General features: G+C 49.3%; 1 protein-coding gene and 1 long non-coding RNA gene across 25 annotated transcripts in view; one reads left to right on the top strand and one right to left on the bottom strand.

Moving 5' to 3' along the window:
- Positions 1-13,988, top strand: part of SRPK2 (SRSF protein kinase 2) — a 249,376-nt gene that overhangs the window by 224,143 nt on the left and 11,245 nt on the right. For 16 of the 24 annotated variants that reach the window (XR_004806794.1, XR_003137714.3, XM_025449507.3 and 13 more), the window contains 5 exons: positions 434-534; positions 651-758; positions 5,168-5,237; positions 5,848-5,940; positions 6,267-6,359. Coding sequence is in view for 20 of the 24 variants with exons in the window: in XM_025449507.3 (XP_025305292.1) it covers positions 434-534; positions 651-758; positions 5,168-5,237; positions 5,848-5,940; positions 6,267-6,359 (465 nt within the window). In the remaining 4 variants the exon portion in view is untranslated. Of the gene's footprint in view, positions 1-433; positions 535-650; positions 759-5,167; positions 5,238-5,847; positions 5,941-6,266; positions 6,360-6,390; positions 6,536-13,988 lie in introns of all 24 variants that reach the window. The other 8 variants (XR_007403574.1, XM_025449492.3, XM_025449496.3 and 5 more) reach the window with 5 other exon arrangements.
- On the bottom strand, positions 687-2,325 carry LOC112661450 (uncharacterized). The gene is made up of 2 exons (XR_003137719.3): positions 1,667-2,325; positions 687-1,490 (listed from the first exon to the last, which is right to left on the bottom strand). It is a non-coding gene; the product is annotated as an uncharacterized LOC112661450 (long non-coding RNA).

Here is a 13,988-nt window from a genome sequence, read left to right on the forward strand (position 1 = left end):
ATTGAGCATCACTTACAAAGGGATTGGCCACCCAGGAACGTGTTCTCTCTACCTTCGTGTTTCACGTAGTGATGCACCAGTGAGCTAGATGTGGTTCATTGTGGGCTCTGAGGCAGTGAGGAGTGGCTAGAAAGATGCCAAGGGGAGGAGCGTAGGGTTGACCTAGGGATGAAGGAATCAGGGCTATAAGGAGAAAGAACAAGGCCAGGTCAGGGAGGTGTCTGGGCAGCCCAGTGTGTTCTCTCCTGAAATATCTTCTAGGGATGGAGACCAAGAATTTAAAATTCTGTTGAGTGCAACGTACAGGGTTCCAGGCCTAAGTGATCATCCCATCACTTTCCTAGAAAAGGAGACTGTGCCCGGCAAACATTGTGTGCACACATGCAAACCACTTATCCCAGGCACTAACTGTCCTGCTGTTTGCTCATGCCAGCAAAAACCCGGGCGGCCGACTTGTTGGTGAATCCCCTGGATCCACGGAATGCAGATAAAATTAGAGTTAAAATTGCCGACCTGGGAAATGCTTGCTGGGTGGTAAGTAGAGTCTTCTTTCTAAAACATTTTGATCATGATCACATATTAGAAGACACTTTATTTTTTCTTTTTAATGTCTGTTTCCCTCCATAGTAATACAGTCTGTTCCCTTCCAGCATAAACACTTCACAGAAGACATCCAGACACGTCAGTATAGATCCATAGAGGTTTTAATAGGAGCAGGTTACAGTACACCTGCTGACATTTGGAGTACCGCGTGTATGGTAAGAACGGCCTTGGCCATTTTCTTCTCTTGGCTCACCCCCTTAATGCTCACGATGCGGCCGTCCCACTGGTGCATGTGGTCTGAGTTTTCCTGACCGTGAAGTCTGTCCTCTGTGGGATGGGTGAGGGCAAGGCTGCTGTCTTGAGCGTGTTGTGAATTGGAAGGACCCTCAGGCATGTCCTTGGGTTCGGCTTGGTCGCATTTCATCTTGTGATAGACGGTGTCTTCTCAAGGCCCTCTTCAGCCAACGCCCCGAGCGTCACACCTTCTGCTCTGATGACAAAGATCACTCCAAGTAATTCCTCCTGGTTTCTGAAGCTTGCAGGTCATACGCAGGTTTACCCTCTGCTCATGCTGGGGGGGATGATGAAGCAGTGGTGTCTCTGGAGGGTTGTCTGAGGTAACCCTTCTTGGTGACCTTTGACAGACCTTATCTCCTTAAGGAGATGGAGTTCCCTAAGTGCCATCTCTCCTCCTATCTCTCCTCCTATAAAATCTAGGGAATATTCTGGCTTATTGCTGTCGGGCTGTCCTCTGACTTCCAGGACCCAGCAGCTGCGTGTGTTCCCTTTGACCGAGTCTGTTCGCGTGGAAAACACGAAGGTGTTTCTCATCAGGTCCTCAGGGCGCCTCTTCTTTCACCCACCTCTTCCCTTTGGCTGCATCACAATTTTGTGACTAAACCTTGCCCCAAGCCCTCACCAGGGCATCTTCTTCTCTCACTGCTGACCTGTGAATTGATGAGCATGAGTGGCCTCTCGTCTCTACGCCAATTTCAGTTTCTCTTTCTTGGTCCTGTTCCCTAGCCGGGGCGTGTGTGCGTGTGTGTGTGTGTGTGTGTTTGGGGTACTGTTTCATGTTTTTCTTTCTTAATTCCTCCCCTCCCAAATTCTCTGTTATACTTACAGTAAGAGGCTTTGTGTATAAAGCCTCGCACTCGTCTTCTCACTAGAAGGAGCAGTGGGTAATAAACGTACTCGTCTGTTATTCAGAGATTAACAACTCTTCGGAGTGTGCTGTGCTGCGTGTCCTCCGATGCCACAGTAAAAAGTGTGGTGCTAGATAATATGAAGAAAAGTAGATGTTTGTGTAAAGTTATCAAGATCTGAGGCAAGATGTGGCCAAATAGATCAGAAACAGTGTGCCTTGTTTTCCTACTTTGCTCTGACAAATCATACCAGATAATAATTTTTAAAATAAAGTTTTTTGGTGAGTATCAAAAACTTAGGTCTTTGCTGTGCGATGTATGGAAAAGAATGGTGAGAAGAATTGGTGGACGTGTGATGGCTGCTCTGACCGTGGAGACTGTGGTGTGGAGAGGGACAGGACCGGGGGGTGGGTGGGGGCCCTGGAAGTGGCAGGAACCGAGGCTAGGCCAATGGGAAGTGGGGAGAAATGTTCCGTTTTCGGAATGTGGTGAGGTCAAGCCTTAGGTGTCCCTAGCGACACAGGAGGGGCCCTGCCAGGCTGCCCTGAATTAGACTCTGAGGGCTCTTTCAACTCTGAAACCTGTGCTTCTAATTTGGGGTGTTAAATTTTGATGATATAACCGGAAAACTAGGACAAGATCACAGAGGTAGGAGAATAATGTGGAGCCGTCGGTACGCTTTTGTGTCAGGTTGTGTGTCTTGCCTTCCATTAGGTAAGGACTTGTCCCCCCACATGGTGTCCCCATCCTGGCCGCTTCTCCTCCTGTGAACAGTGATACAGAAGTAGCAGACTGTCTCCTTCCTCCTTCCTCCCCTTCCTCCCCTTCCTCCCAAATTAAGCATAAATTCCCTCAGGGCTTCAAGGGTTACTTGGGGAGTTTTAAAACACTTTTAAAATCAGCTGATTGTTGTCATGTGATGATTCCCCCCCCCTCCAAGGGGGCAAGCCTTGTTCCCCACCCCTGCCTTCCATCCCTGAAGGCAAGGCTGAGAGGTCCCTCTTGTTTTTCCTGGAGAACCTGGTAAACACAGTGTTTCCCCATCCCATCCCTGTGTTTAAGTTTAGAAATACAACAGTATATTAAATTCATAATGCTAAGCTGTACTAAAGCTCCAGATTGTTCTTGGTGATGAGGCGTGGAGGCCTTTGATGACATAAATGGCAGTAAGTCTTGCAGAGGCTGCGGGGTTGAGAGCTCCCGTGTGGCAGGTGGTGGCCGTGCTCACTGTTGGGCGCCCTTTCTGTTGTCAGGAAGGAGGGCCACAAAACGAGGTGGAGTAGGTGAAATGTGTCACTTGTTGAACCTCTTTTCCTCTTCTTGAGTTTTGGGGCTCCTCCAGATGTGGAGTGAGGGCTGAGGCACTGCTTGCTTGCACTTGTGTGTCGGGGCCCCAGAACAGGTAACTTCTGCGGGCTCCCTGGTGAGCCCCAGTGAGTGCCATAGAAACCAGGAAAGCCAGTCTGACCCATTTCACCCAGCTTCCTCAGCACCGCTCACACGCCTGCAGACAGAACAGGTGACCTCACTGCTTCAGAATGCGGTTCCTTGGGGTGGGGGAACCTTGGTGTGCAAGTAACAGGTGCCTGGTCTCAGAACCTGAAGAGAGAATTTGGCCCAGGGGAGAGTCCTTGTAGGGAATTTGGTCAAGCACAGCGGAAGGAATGCCAAGTTCCCAAGCGTTACAAGTCCCAGTATTAAAGTAGTAATAATAGTAAGGTTCTGTCGGGAGTAACTTACTGAGTTCAAGGCCATAATCTTTCATAGTTTCTTAGCTGCCCACCTGAAAGCAGCCGACATTTCATTGTAATGCCTGCACCTGCTGTTGATCTTGTCCTTTTGTTAAGAAAATCTTGTCACTCTTCAGAGAACTAGGACCAGATGAGGACCGGAGGGCCTCCTCCATCTTACCTCTCCTCTTCCTTTTTTCTTTTAGATCATTTCTTTGTGGGCTTCTTAGATTTGAGTGTTTCATTGAAAATACACGGGTGCTAATCAGAACGGCCATCTTTCAGAGAACACTCAGTTGACGTGTCTTAGTGTTTGGTTCTAAGAAATATATTCAGCCTGACGGAAATGTTTGAATGAGCAAGGGCTCCAGAGCAGGGTTAAGGAGCCTCTGTGGCACTGTCCTTGGAGCCTCCGCAGCGGCTTCCCCCGGCTTCTCCACGGGGGTCTCTCCTTTTCCTCATGGCTCGTCCCAAGCCAAGAAGACTCTCTGGACATTCACCATGAAATCTGATTGTTCCCTTCGGATTTGTGGCCACGAGTGAGGTTTTGTGCCCTGACCCAAGATCGGTGTATCTTGTTCATTGTGTGGAGGGGAGAGGCCCCAGGTGAGGACCTTCCCTGACCAGCTTTCTCTGAGACTGGACGTGTCTAGGCCCTGCAGGATCCCGAGTTCTTGAGCTGGTGCTCTCACAGGGTAGCTGACAACCATCTGGTTACCCCACCTCCCTCCTTTTTTTCATTCTTAAAAAAAAAAAGTGAGGCGCTGTGGTCATGCCCCAGCACAGCCACCCTTGGTTCTTTGAAGGCAGTGGTGGAGAGCCCCTCCTCCACATGTGCTCAGGGACAGGGGGTGGAAATGGGGGGATGCGGGGAGGGCAAGTCCCCGGGTGCCTTTCAGAACAGCAAGCTCCAATACAGAATTGAAGTATGGGAAAACCAAAAATAGGATTTAGCCTTTCCTTTTTTTAAAAAAAGATTTTAAAAACATGGTATTGGATCCTCAGAGCAACAGCAGTTACCATCTTTATATATGTTAGCAAATTAAACTCATGGCCCTGAGGGGTTTTTTTGAGAACAAGGGGAGAAGACTGCCTGATAGAAATGGAAACGGGGCCTCTGCGCCTTCCCCTCCAGGCTGGCTGCTGGAGCAGGCAGTGGCAGCCCAGGAGGCAGGCCAGCATTCCCTGCCTTCCTTACCTGGCTCTTTCCACCCCAGGGCACCAAGCAGGAGCCACAGAGCCTTCTTTGTGGCTTTCGATTTCCCTTTGGTTAGCTCAGAAATGAAAGAAATGAGACACAGAACACGGTTCTTGGTTACTGAGACATGAGAGTCTTCGCTTCACTTGCTCTCGGGGCCAGATGAGCTTGTAGGTTGAGAGAAGGCCTGAGTCGGACCTGGTCCTAGATCAAGTCTGGGTCCCGCCATTCAGAGTTGGGGTGCGGTCCCCCGCTAGGCCTGCACACGGCTGCTTGCCAGCGTGCTTCCTGCAAGATGAGGGGCGTACGCAGCCTTTACATCCTCCGGTGGAGGAGATGTAAGAATTTTTCTCAGACTTCTTTGAACTTTTTGGAAGGAAGAAAAAGGTTGGTGTTGAGTTCTTTTAGAAGGCTCCTTGGGTTGATCAGATCCTCATAAACGTCTCTTGTACAAGGAGAAACAGTTGCTGCCTCGGGGGCCACTTCCCAGAGTGGGAATGTCATCTGTTATCTTAGCGTGTTATCTTAGCGTGTCATCTGTTGTGTCCTAGGCATTTGAGCTGGCAACGGGAGATTATTTGTTTGAACCGCATTCTGGGGAAGACTATTCCAGAGACGAAGGTGAGTATCACTCGCTGCTGAATATCTCAGGCTGGGTCTCCGGAGAGGCCTGAGCTTCTGGAGAGGAATGTATTCCTGCACTGAAACAGAGCTGTGTTTTGGTTTTCAAACGCCCAGTTCAGATGCTCTTCCTTGGGCTTGGAGCCCCCTCAGGCCTGATAGATGGGCAGCTTTGTGGAGAGCCCTTGGCCTGAACTTGCTCGGGCCTGGCGCCCAGCGGCCAGGAGACGACAGGCTGTAGGAATTGCAAAGCCTTTCTGTGGTCCTTTTGTCCACTGATCCACTGCCCATTTCTCTGTCCTGTTGGGGAGCTGAGTTGAAAACCTGGGAATTCTGGCTTGAATTCCATCTGTAAACCTGACCATCTCCATGCTTATTTGCTTGCAATGCTGGGGTGGCCTGGGGTGAGCTGGCACAGTCACCGTTAATGCTCCAGATGGTGCCTGAGGCCTGCCAGCCCCAGAAGCCTCTGCATGAATGTGCTGCAGACATTGTTGATTTGAATCTATTTCTGATTTTTTAACTAATTTCAATTTTTTCCCCTCTTCTTTTATCCCATCCTTCCCTGTGCCCCTCCCATTCCCGTATCCTTTTTTTCTCTCCTCCATAGACCACATAGCCCACATCATAGAGCTGCTAGGCAGTATCCCAAGGCACTTTGCTCTGTCTGGAAAATATTCTCGGGAATTCTTCAATCGCAGAGGTAGTACCTCTTCTTTTTGAAAAGCGCCACGATGCAGACAGAAACGGGATAGCAGCTGCCTGTAGCATTAATGGAGACAGAACTGTCTCCTAAATTCAAAGGCAACCTAACAAAATTCCCACGCTGATTTAAAAATTGAGAGGGAAGGCCACACTTGCCCTGTGCTGTGGTCACCCCGTGCATCCGGCCACACCGGCAAAGCCCGTGCTTGGATCACGCAGGTCGCGCTCTGTTTCTGTCTGCGCGGGCGGTAGCAGTGTCTGCATGCAGTGTACTGATTCAACTGTCGTGTGTTTCTGTTTTGCTGGCAATGTTTCCCAATGCAGATCACATAGCATTGATCATTGAACTGCTGGGGAAAGTCCCTCGAAAATACGCTATGTTGGGGAAATATTCCAAGGAGTTTTTCACCAGAAAAGGTAACGGTATTTATGCAACACTAATTTTCAGCATAATCCTCCCCCCAAAGGAGAAATTGTGCATTCACATTTGGGCAGTGGAGAAAGACCTGGACCCTTGCAGGTGGGAAAATCTGCTGAAGAAAGCTGTCAAGACCTAAGCTTGAACCATCCCGTGTCTGTGGAGTGTGGATTTTGTAAGAGCACAACCTTCCTGAAACCCTTGGTCTCCTCCCCACCTCCCTCTCCTATTCTGAGCCCAAACTGTGGATTTGTGGATTTGTAAAAAGGAGTGGATGTGATTTTTAGGGACCAGCTACACTTGACTTTGCGTCTTCCACGCTGTTGTTCGTGGAACTGCAGGGTTTCTGCCATGGAGCAGAGGCAGCCTAAGGACTGGACTTGACGAACAGGCCTCCGTGTCACCTTGGGTCTGTGTGAGCTACTTCCAGAGTGGGGTGTGGGCCCGTGAAACTCTACGCCCCACATGCGTAGAAGTCTGGCTTTTTTCTCTTGCATTACTCACACTGCATTGTGGCTGATTTACTTGAATATCAAGTAAGGTCTGTCGATCTTCCCTTGATGTGACCCTAAACAATCATTCCTTTGCCATGTTTAGTCTCTAGTTTGTAATCAGTATTTTAAAAATACCCAGAAGCCCCAGGAATTTAGTGTTAAAAGGACCCTTTCCCACTGCCCTATTCTTTTGTGTGAACATGTTGGGCCTCTTGAATCATGTTTTTCCAGCTCAGATTTTTTGGAGGGGAAAGGGCTGCAACACACTTTAATAATAAACATTTGAAGTTGGTTGTGAGCAGAATATAGAGTTTCTAGAAATTTCTGAGGGTCCTTGGTATTCTGTTCCTCTCTGCGTTAGCCAGATTTAGAGAACTGGTTTTGACTTTTTATCTTCCTGTGAGGTAAGGTATTATTTTAGAGGAATAATCCTTTATTATACCTTTTGGTGATGTTGAGCTGACCGGTTCTTGTTTCATCCTCTACGTATCCCTGTTAAACACACAAAGTTTGAGAACTAACTGTGCTGAAGCTGGTAGTTTCCTGTTCCACTTCCTCAGGGGACAGTGACCACAACCCGCAGCTGTCCTGGGATCACCCAGTGGGCAATCTCGAAAATATGTAACCAGATGCAGTTATTTTCTTATTACCTTTTAAAGACTTACTACCGGAGAAAAGATTGTTAGGGAGAACTGTCCTGTAGATAGCCTGTATTAATTTGAGTTCCAAGAGCCTACCTGATCTTCGAGGCTGGGTCACACGGCCAGGTCCATGCTTCCCCTCACATGTGGGCCCCAGTAGGCCTGAGGGGCGGTAGGATGGCTTTGCCGCTGAATCATGTTTAGGGACAGAGCTGGGGTTTGCGCATGCTTTGAGGCTGGCTGTGTCTCCACTTCATGTCCCCTCTGAACCTCCATTTTCCCCATCGGGGTGGGGCAATTTCAGGGCGTGTGGTTGTTCTAAAAAAGTGTAAGAGTTGTCTGTGCAGTGCATGGCACCATAGTAGGTCATGTCATGTTTGCTAAGGCAGAGTTATAAACGAGAACACTCTAAACAGGATGAACTTCTAGACAGTATTACTGAGAGAGCAGACTAAGCTTCCATAGGAAATTTCTAGAAAATGTTACCTGAAAATACTTGGGGCAGGGGAAAGCTCAGGATGATTATGGCTCGGGATTCATTGTGGCCTGAGGAACTCTGTTCTAATCAAGGCAGACCCCTTCTTCATACTTGAGGATGTCTCCAGAGCCCGTGAGAGATGGCCTGGCCCCAGATGACGTGGCTGCACATGACTCGGTGCGGCGAGCGTCCAGCCCCCGCTGTCGCCGTTGTGTGATACGGGCTTGGAGGGGAGGGTGGGCCAGGAGCTGCCGGCCGCTGCTGTGAAAGAGGGGATATCACTGACCTGCTGCTGTAGGGCAGGGGCAGCCCTCAGGGCCCGGGACCGTAGCACCTGCTCCTTTAGCCAAGCGGACGGTCTGCATAGGCGGATGCACAGGTTCCAGCCTCACGCACAGTGGGACCAACAGCCCTGACGGCACACGGGGGTACTTGCTTTCACCCAGCTGCCGCCGCCTGTCCTCTGCAGCAAGGAGCAGCAAGGCTCTGCGATTCTCTCGGTCCACTGTCCGTGGGGCAGGAGCCACATACTGTGCATGTGGGGCTGGGGTGGGGGGGACAAACGGAACGGACCCCAATGGTAACAAAATGAAGTCCTGTGCTCTGGTTTGTTCCTGGAGGCAGCTGCCCCGAGCCACTTGTGCCCATTGGGCTTTGCCTGCGCCCCAGGCCACTGGGGACCGCACCTACTGGGGAGCAGCTCAGACCCGGCCCGGGGCCTGGAACCCTTGCTGAGGTGAGCTGATACTGGGTGGTGGCGGCTCTGAGCTTGGAGCCCTCCGCCCTGTAGCCCTTCATGCTGGAGGGCAGTGGTCGTGCGGCCTTTCCGTCCGCTGCTCCTGGGACTGCTCGTGGTCTGTGCCCGACCACTGCCCACCCCCTGGTGGGAGTACCGGGTGCTTGCCTGGCTCCCGTGTTGCTGGGTCATCAGGTTGTTAGTGTGCGTGGGCTTTAGGCCTGCGTGCATGGGGACTTTTTTTTTTTTTTTTTTTTTGAGGAGCTTGTTGGACCTGGAGCGTTAAATGCATTTGGCATCCTTGGTAAAGATAGACTGAAAATATTGTGACGTGGTGTTACTTTTTTCCTTCAATTGAATATAAAGGAGAGTTTGTGACGAGGCAGGAAATCCTCTAAAATGACTGGGAATTGGGACTTAGGTCCTGATCATTGTTTGTTTATAATAAGTAGAGATGAGAGGGGATTTAGGGTTTTTACAGAAATCACAGAAGCAGGATTATGATGAATAAGGGCCTCTCATAAAAATAGATTTCACCACATCCCCCAAGATGAGGGGAATGATGTGTTGTTACATTAAAGATGGGTTTTGTCCTGCCTCCCCAAGTGACTTGTGTGAATATCCATTTTGGAAGTAATGAAACTTTAAATGTATCCATTGAAAAAAATTATTTTAATATCTTTGTGCCAGAATTGATAAAAGAAAAATCAAAAAGTTAGGAAATTGCTTCCATGATCTTGGAAAACAGCCAGCAATTGAGAGGGAGTGAACAGCGCTCCTTGTCCTCCTGGGCGGGAGGCAGGGCTCATCCCCACCTGGAGCCGGGGACAACGTCGGCTCTGTGTTCATTTTCACATCTTCTTACTTAAAAGTGTTACTAGTTTTATTCATTTCTTGGCCCAGAATTTTTAAATGGAGCTGGATTTTTTGGCAGAGGAAATAATTGCTGTTCTCACCCTGTTAAGGTTTAATAACCAGCAGGTCATTCCTTGGGATGCAGACATTAGCCACCAGAGATCATCCATAAAAGCCGTCTTGGTCAGTGTGTGGAGATGTGCCCCAGTAGAAATAAGCATCTCTTGAATTTTGTCCTTGTTCTGTCCTATTATGGTCTGAAGTTGTGTCCCCCCCAAATTCCTAGGTGGAATCCTACCTGCCCCCAAAGGTGATCTTAAGAGGTGGGGCCTTTGGTAAGTACATAAGGTCATGAGGGTGGGGCCCTCATGGACAGGTTAGTGCCCTTGTGGACAGGACCCGAGACGGCTCCCGGGCTGCGTGTGCCTTGTGAGGAGGACGCGAGGAGTCTGCGCCCCGGGAGAGGCCCACCAGAGCCCAGCCCCGCCGCAGCCTGATATCAGACGACCAGCCTCCAGAACTGCGGGGAATACATTGTTCATTTTTATTTCTAAGGCACTCGGTTGTATTTTGTGATGGCAGTGAAAGCAAGCTAATAAGACGCGTCCCCAGAAGAGGGATTATTCTTCCAGAAGTGTCCCAGGCCTCAGGTGGTGGTGGCACAGACAGCGCTGTCAGGGGCACGCTGGCCTGCGCCACTGACCAACGTGGTGTTGACCCATTGGCGGCCATCACTTTAGTAAGACTTTGCTGAGAATGGAAATATCAGAGGGGTTTACTATTTTTTTTTTTAATTTTTATTTATTCGTGAGAGACACAGAGACCCAGGCAGAGGGAGAAGCAGGCTCCCTGCGGGGAGCCCGATGTGGGACTCGATCCCAGGACCCCATGACTTTAAAAACTGGTTTGATGCTGGGTAAGGCAGTCCAGTGTGTTAGAACATTTGGGAGTGATATTTTGTGCTGGACCAAAGACCTCAAATTGCATTTGGAAATTTCAGAGCATGGGCAGCGCTGTGCCTGCAGGTCCCCTGTGACGGGCCCCCGATGGGTGAGGCTCCAGAGAGCCTCAGAACTGAAGGGGACTCTCTAAAAGAGGCGCCGTGTGCTGCATTCTTAACCTCTAGTGTTTGAGATGAAAATTGTTAGAAGGATTTTAACTTCTCTCTAGAATCACCCCAGATCAGCAGATGGTCACGTTTCCGTGAAGTGTGAAGCCCTTTGTGGGCGGTGAGCCCGAGTGTGATTGGCTCGGCCTCGGGTGGCGGTACTTGTCAGGCTCTGCCGTTTGCCACCTGCCAGCCAGGTGCCAGCAGGCGCCAGGCGCCGGCACAGGGCGCATCTCCGAGGGAGCTGGACTCGGTGCAGATAACTAGAAGAGGTTCCTCATGCTAGGGAGTCTGAAACTCTCAAGATGTGAACTACTTTAATTAGTTTCACTTTTTTCATTTCTGAGTTGTGAGGATTCTCTATGAGATCAGGGGCTCGCTGTGTCTCATTTGCTGCGGGATCCCCACAGCCTGGTGCAGAGTGGACACAATAAGTGCTTATTAATAAATTTAAAAACATGAATCCGTGTTCGGTCTTGGTTTTGGAGGGAAGCCTTTATGAGCCAGAAGCAGTGGTGCTGTGTCCCAGCCCGCCTGGGAGGGCCCATGTGGCACCCCTGCGGCAGCCCTGCACCCTGTTTGCAGGCTGCACGATCGAGGCCCCCCCCAGCTAGGGTCAGGGTGCAAGACAGGAGGGTGCTGTAGTGATGAGACCGCGCCGTGGAGGCAAACAGTGGTGACACTGAACACAGCAGACGTTTTGGAAAAGAGCAGCCCATGGGCCACAGCTGGTCATAGGCCCGAATCAGTGTTTTTAATCATTTCATTTTGAAGTTGAGCGTATCATGCCAAGAAAGTAGTGAAATTGCTGCTATAACAGGTTCAATTACGTTCTATTATAGTTCATCCCATTTATTCGTATCATTTATTATGAGCTGCTAATTAGTGGAGTGTTTGTTTTTACTGCATGCATTAACGGTGTTGGAATTCTTTTAAAGTCATTATTTTGTTGTAAGGTTTATACTTTTTTTTTTTTTTTTTTAAAGATTTTATTTATTCATGAGAGAGGCAGAGGCATAGGCAGAGGGAGAAGCGGGCCTCCCAAGGGGAGCCCGATATGGGACTCGATCCCTGGACTCTGGATTACTTCCTGAGCCAAAGGCAGATGCGCAGCCACTGAGCCACCCAGGCGTCCCACGGTTTGTACTGTTTCTAATAACAGCTTTATTGAGATGTAATCTAGACCCTTCACCCTTTTAAAGTATACAGTTCAGGGCAGCCCGGGTGGCCCAGCGGTTTAGCACCGCCTTCAGCCCAGGGCCTGATCCTGGAGACCTGGATCGAGTCCCACATCAGGTTCCCTGCATGGAGCCTGCTTCTCCCTCTGCCTGTGTCTCTGCCTCCCTCTCTCTGTATCTCTCTTTAAATAAATAAAATCTTAAAAAAAAAAAATAAAGTATACAGTTCAGTAGTTTTTAGTGTATTCCAGAGTTGACGCGGCCGTCAGCACTAGCTGGTTTCAGTGTCTTCTTTCTCGACCAGAAACCGGGTGCCTGTGGCACTCACCCTGCTCTCGCCACCTCCCTTCGCGCCTGTGGATCCGCTCTCTGCCTCCTGCAGTTTCCCTGTTTGGACGGGTCCTATAAACGGGATCGTGCAGTACGTGGACTTGGAGATGGTTTCTCCCAGTTCCTCTCGCGTGTGGTGGCGTGTACAGTACCCTGTGCTGTGCCAGGTGTGTGTGTGGGTGACCGTGTTTGGTTTCCCCACTCATCAGTTGACAGGTGTCAGCTTATCCCCCATCCAGCCCATCCGCCTTCTCTCCACCACCCTCAGCGTGTTCTCTGTCACTAAGAGTGTCCCATGGTTTGTTTCCTTCTCTCTTTTTCCTTTTCTTCCCTACTGCTGTTTATCTGTTTGTTTTCTTAAATTCCATGTATGAGTGAGCTCCTACCTGATCAACTGTTTAGAAGACTGTGTTTCGGGATCCCTAGGTGGCGCAGCGGTTTGGCGCCTGCCTTCGGCCTAGGGCGCGATCCTGGAGACCCGGGATCGAATCCCACATCGGGCTCCCAGTGCATGGAGCCTGCTTCTCCCTCTGCCTGTGTCTCTGCCTCTCTCTCTCTCTCTCTCTGTGACTATCATAAATAAATAAAAATTTAAAAAAAAAAAAAAAAAAAAAAAAGAAGACTGTGTTTCGTATTGAATTGAACACAGTAACTTGTACATGTGATCGTAGGGCCTGGGCCAGTTTACTTCCTGGCTTTTTTCTTGGCATTAGTTCTTCCAGCTATCTACATGACCCACATGTCTGTTGTGTTCAGAGGCAATTCGGTGTTGTTCCTGCGGTGTTATTGTGTGTTCAGTACCAGTTGGTGCTCAGGACTGTGTTGCATGTTGCATGTTTCCTGTTACAGCGTCTTTGCACATGGTTGTGTGGGACTACCTAGCCAACGGAAGTTAGGTATTTTAGTCTGTACGTTGGAAATAAATGTGTTGGTTTCTAGCTAGTGAGGTATGAATAAATAGATTTTTTTGGCCTTTCGGCTGTGTATTGTTTTCGTCACTATTATTCAGGTTTTAAGGCATCCAGCACAGTAAAGCTGCTCTCTTTTCATAAAAGATTGTACTTAATTTGATGCCTGTTGATGAATTTTAGTTTAAAAGTGGCACCCCCTGACAGAGCTTCCTCCTCAGTCTCCGCAGACACTGCAGCTCGGCAGGTGCGTCCATTTAAACCCACGGCATGTTTGCTCTGGGCCAGAACAGATGAAGGTCAGTGGTGGAGGGGTCTCCCTTTCCAGAGAACTTGGTTTTAGCGTGTGATGTGTGATGTGAACTTCCCTAGTGTCCTTTATCCTTGCTCCGTTGAGAGCCACAGTCCCTAGAAAACCAGTAACGAAGCTGGTGTTTGGGGGCACCTGCTTTGCATCTTTAAGGGCGTTTTGAAAACTACTCTTGCGATCCGATTCTTCTGGTACCAGACATTGTGCCATATAATTTCACTCCATGTTATTAGGTAATATTAAATAGTGTTCATCAAGTAGGTGTCCGATGGTTGGTTGGTTGTTTAGCCACCATTTGCCTATCACCAAGCATTTCACAAGCACCTCTGATTTTGCAGTGTGTGTGTTTGGGGTGTGGGGTGGTGGGTGCTAGGGTTTATTCTCTTAGGCTGGATTCCTAGAGCTGGAATTTCCATATTAAAGGGGATGAACTTCCAGCGATTGCTCAGACTTCATTCCCAGTGACACGATCTTCCTTCCACAGGGGGGAACACTTTCTCCCCTAAGATGTCAAGTCCACTTCCCTCATAGAAGTAGACCTGACCTACAGTTCTGTAACCACCCTGAGCTCTAGCCTCCGTCCTCAGATG

Source organism: Canis lupus, chromosome 18 (genome assembly GCF_003254725.2).
Source record: "Canis lupus dingo isolate Sandy chromosome 18, ASM325472v2, whole genome shotgun sequence".
Classification (NCBI taxonomy): domain Eukaryota; kingdom Metazoa; phylum Chordata; class Mammalia; order Carnivora; family Canidae; genus Canis; species Canis lupus.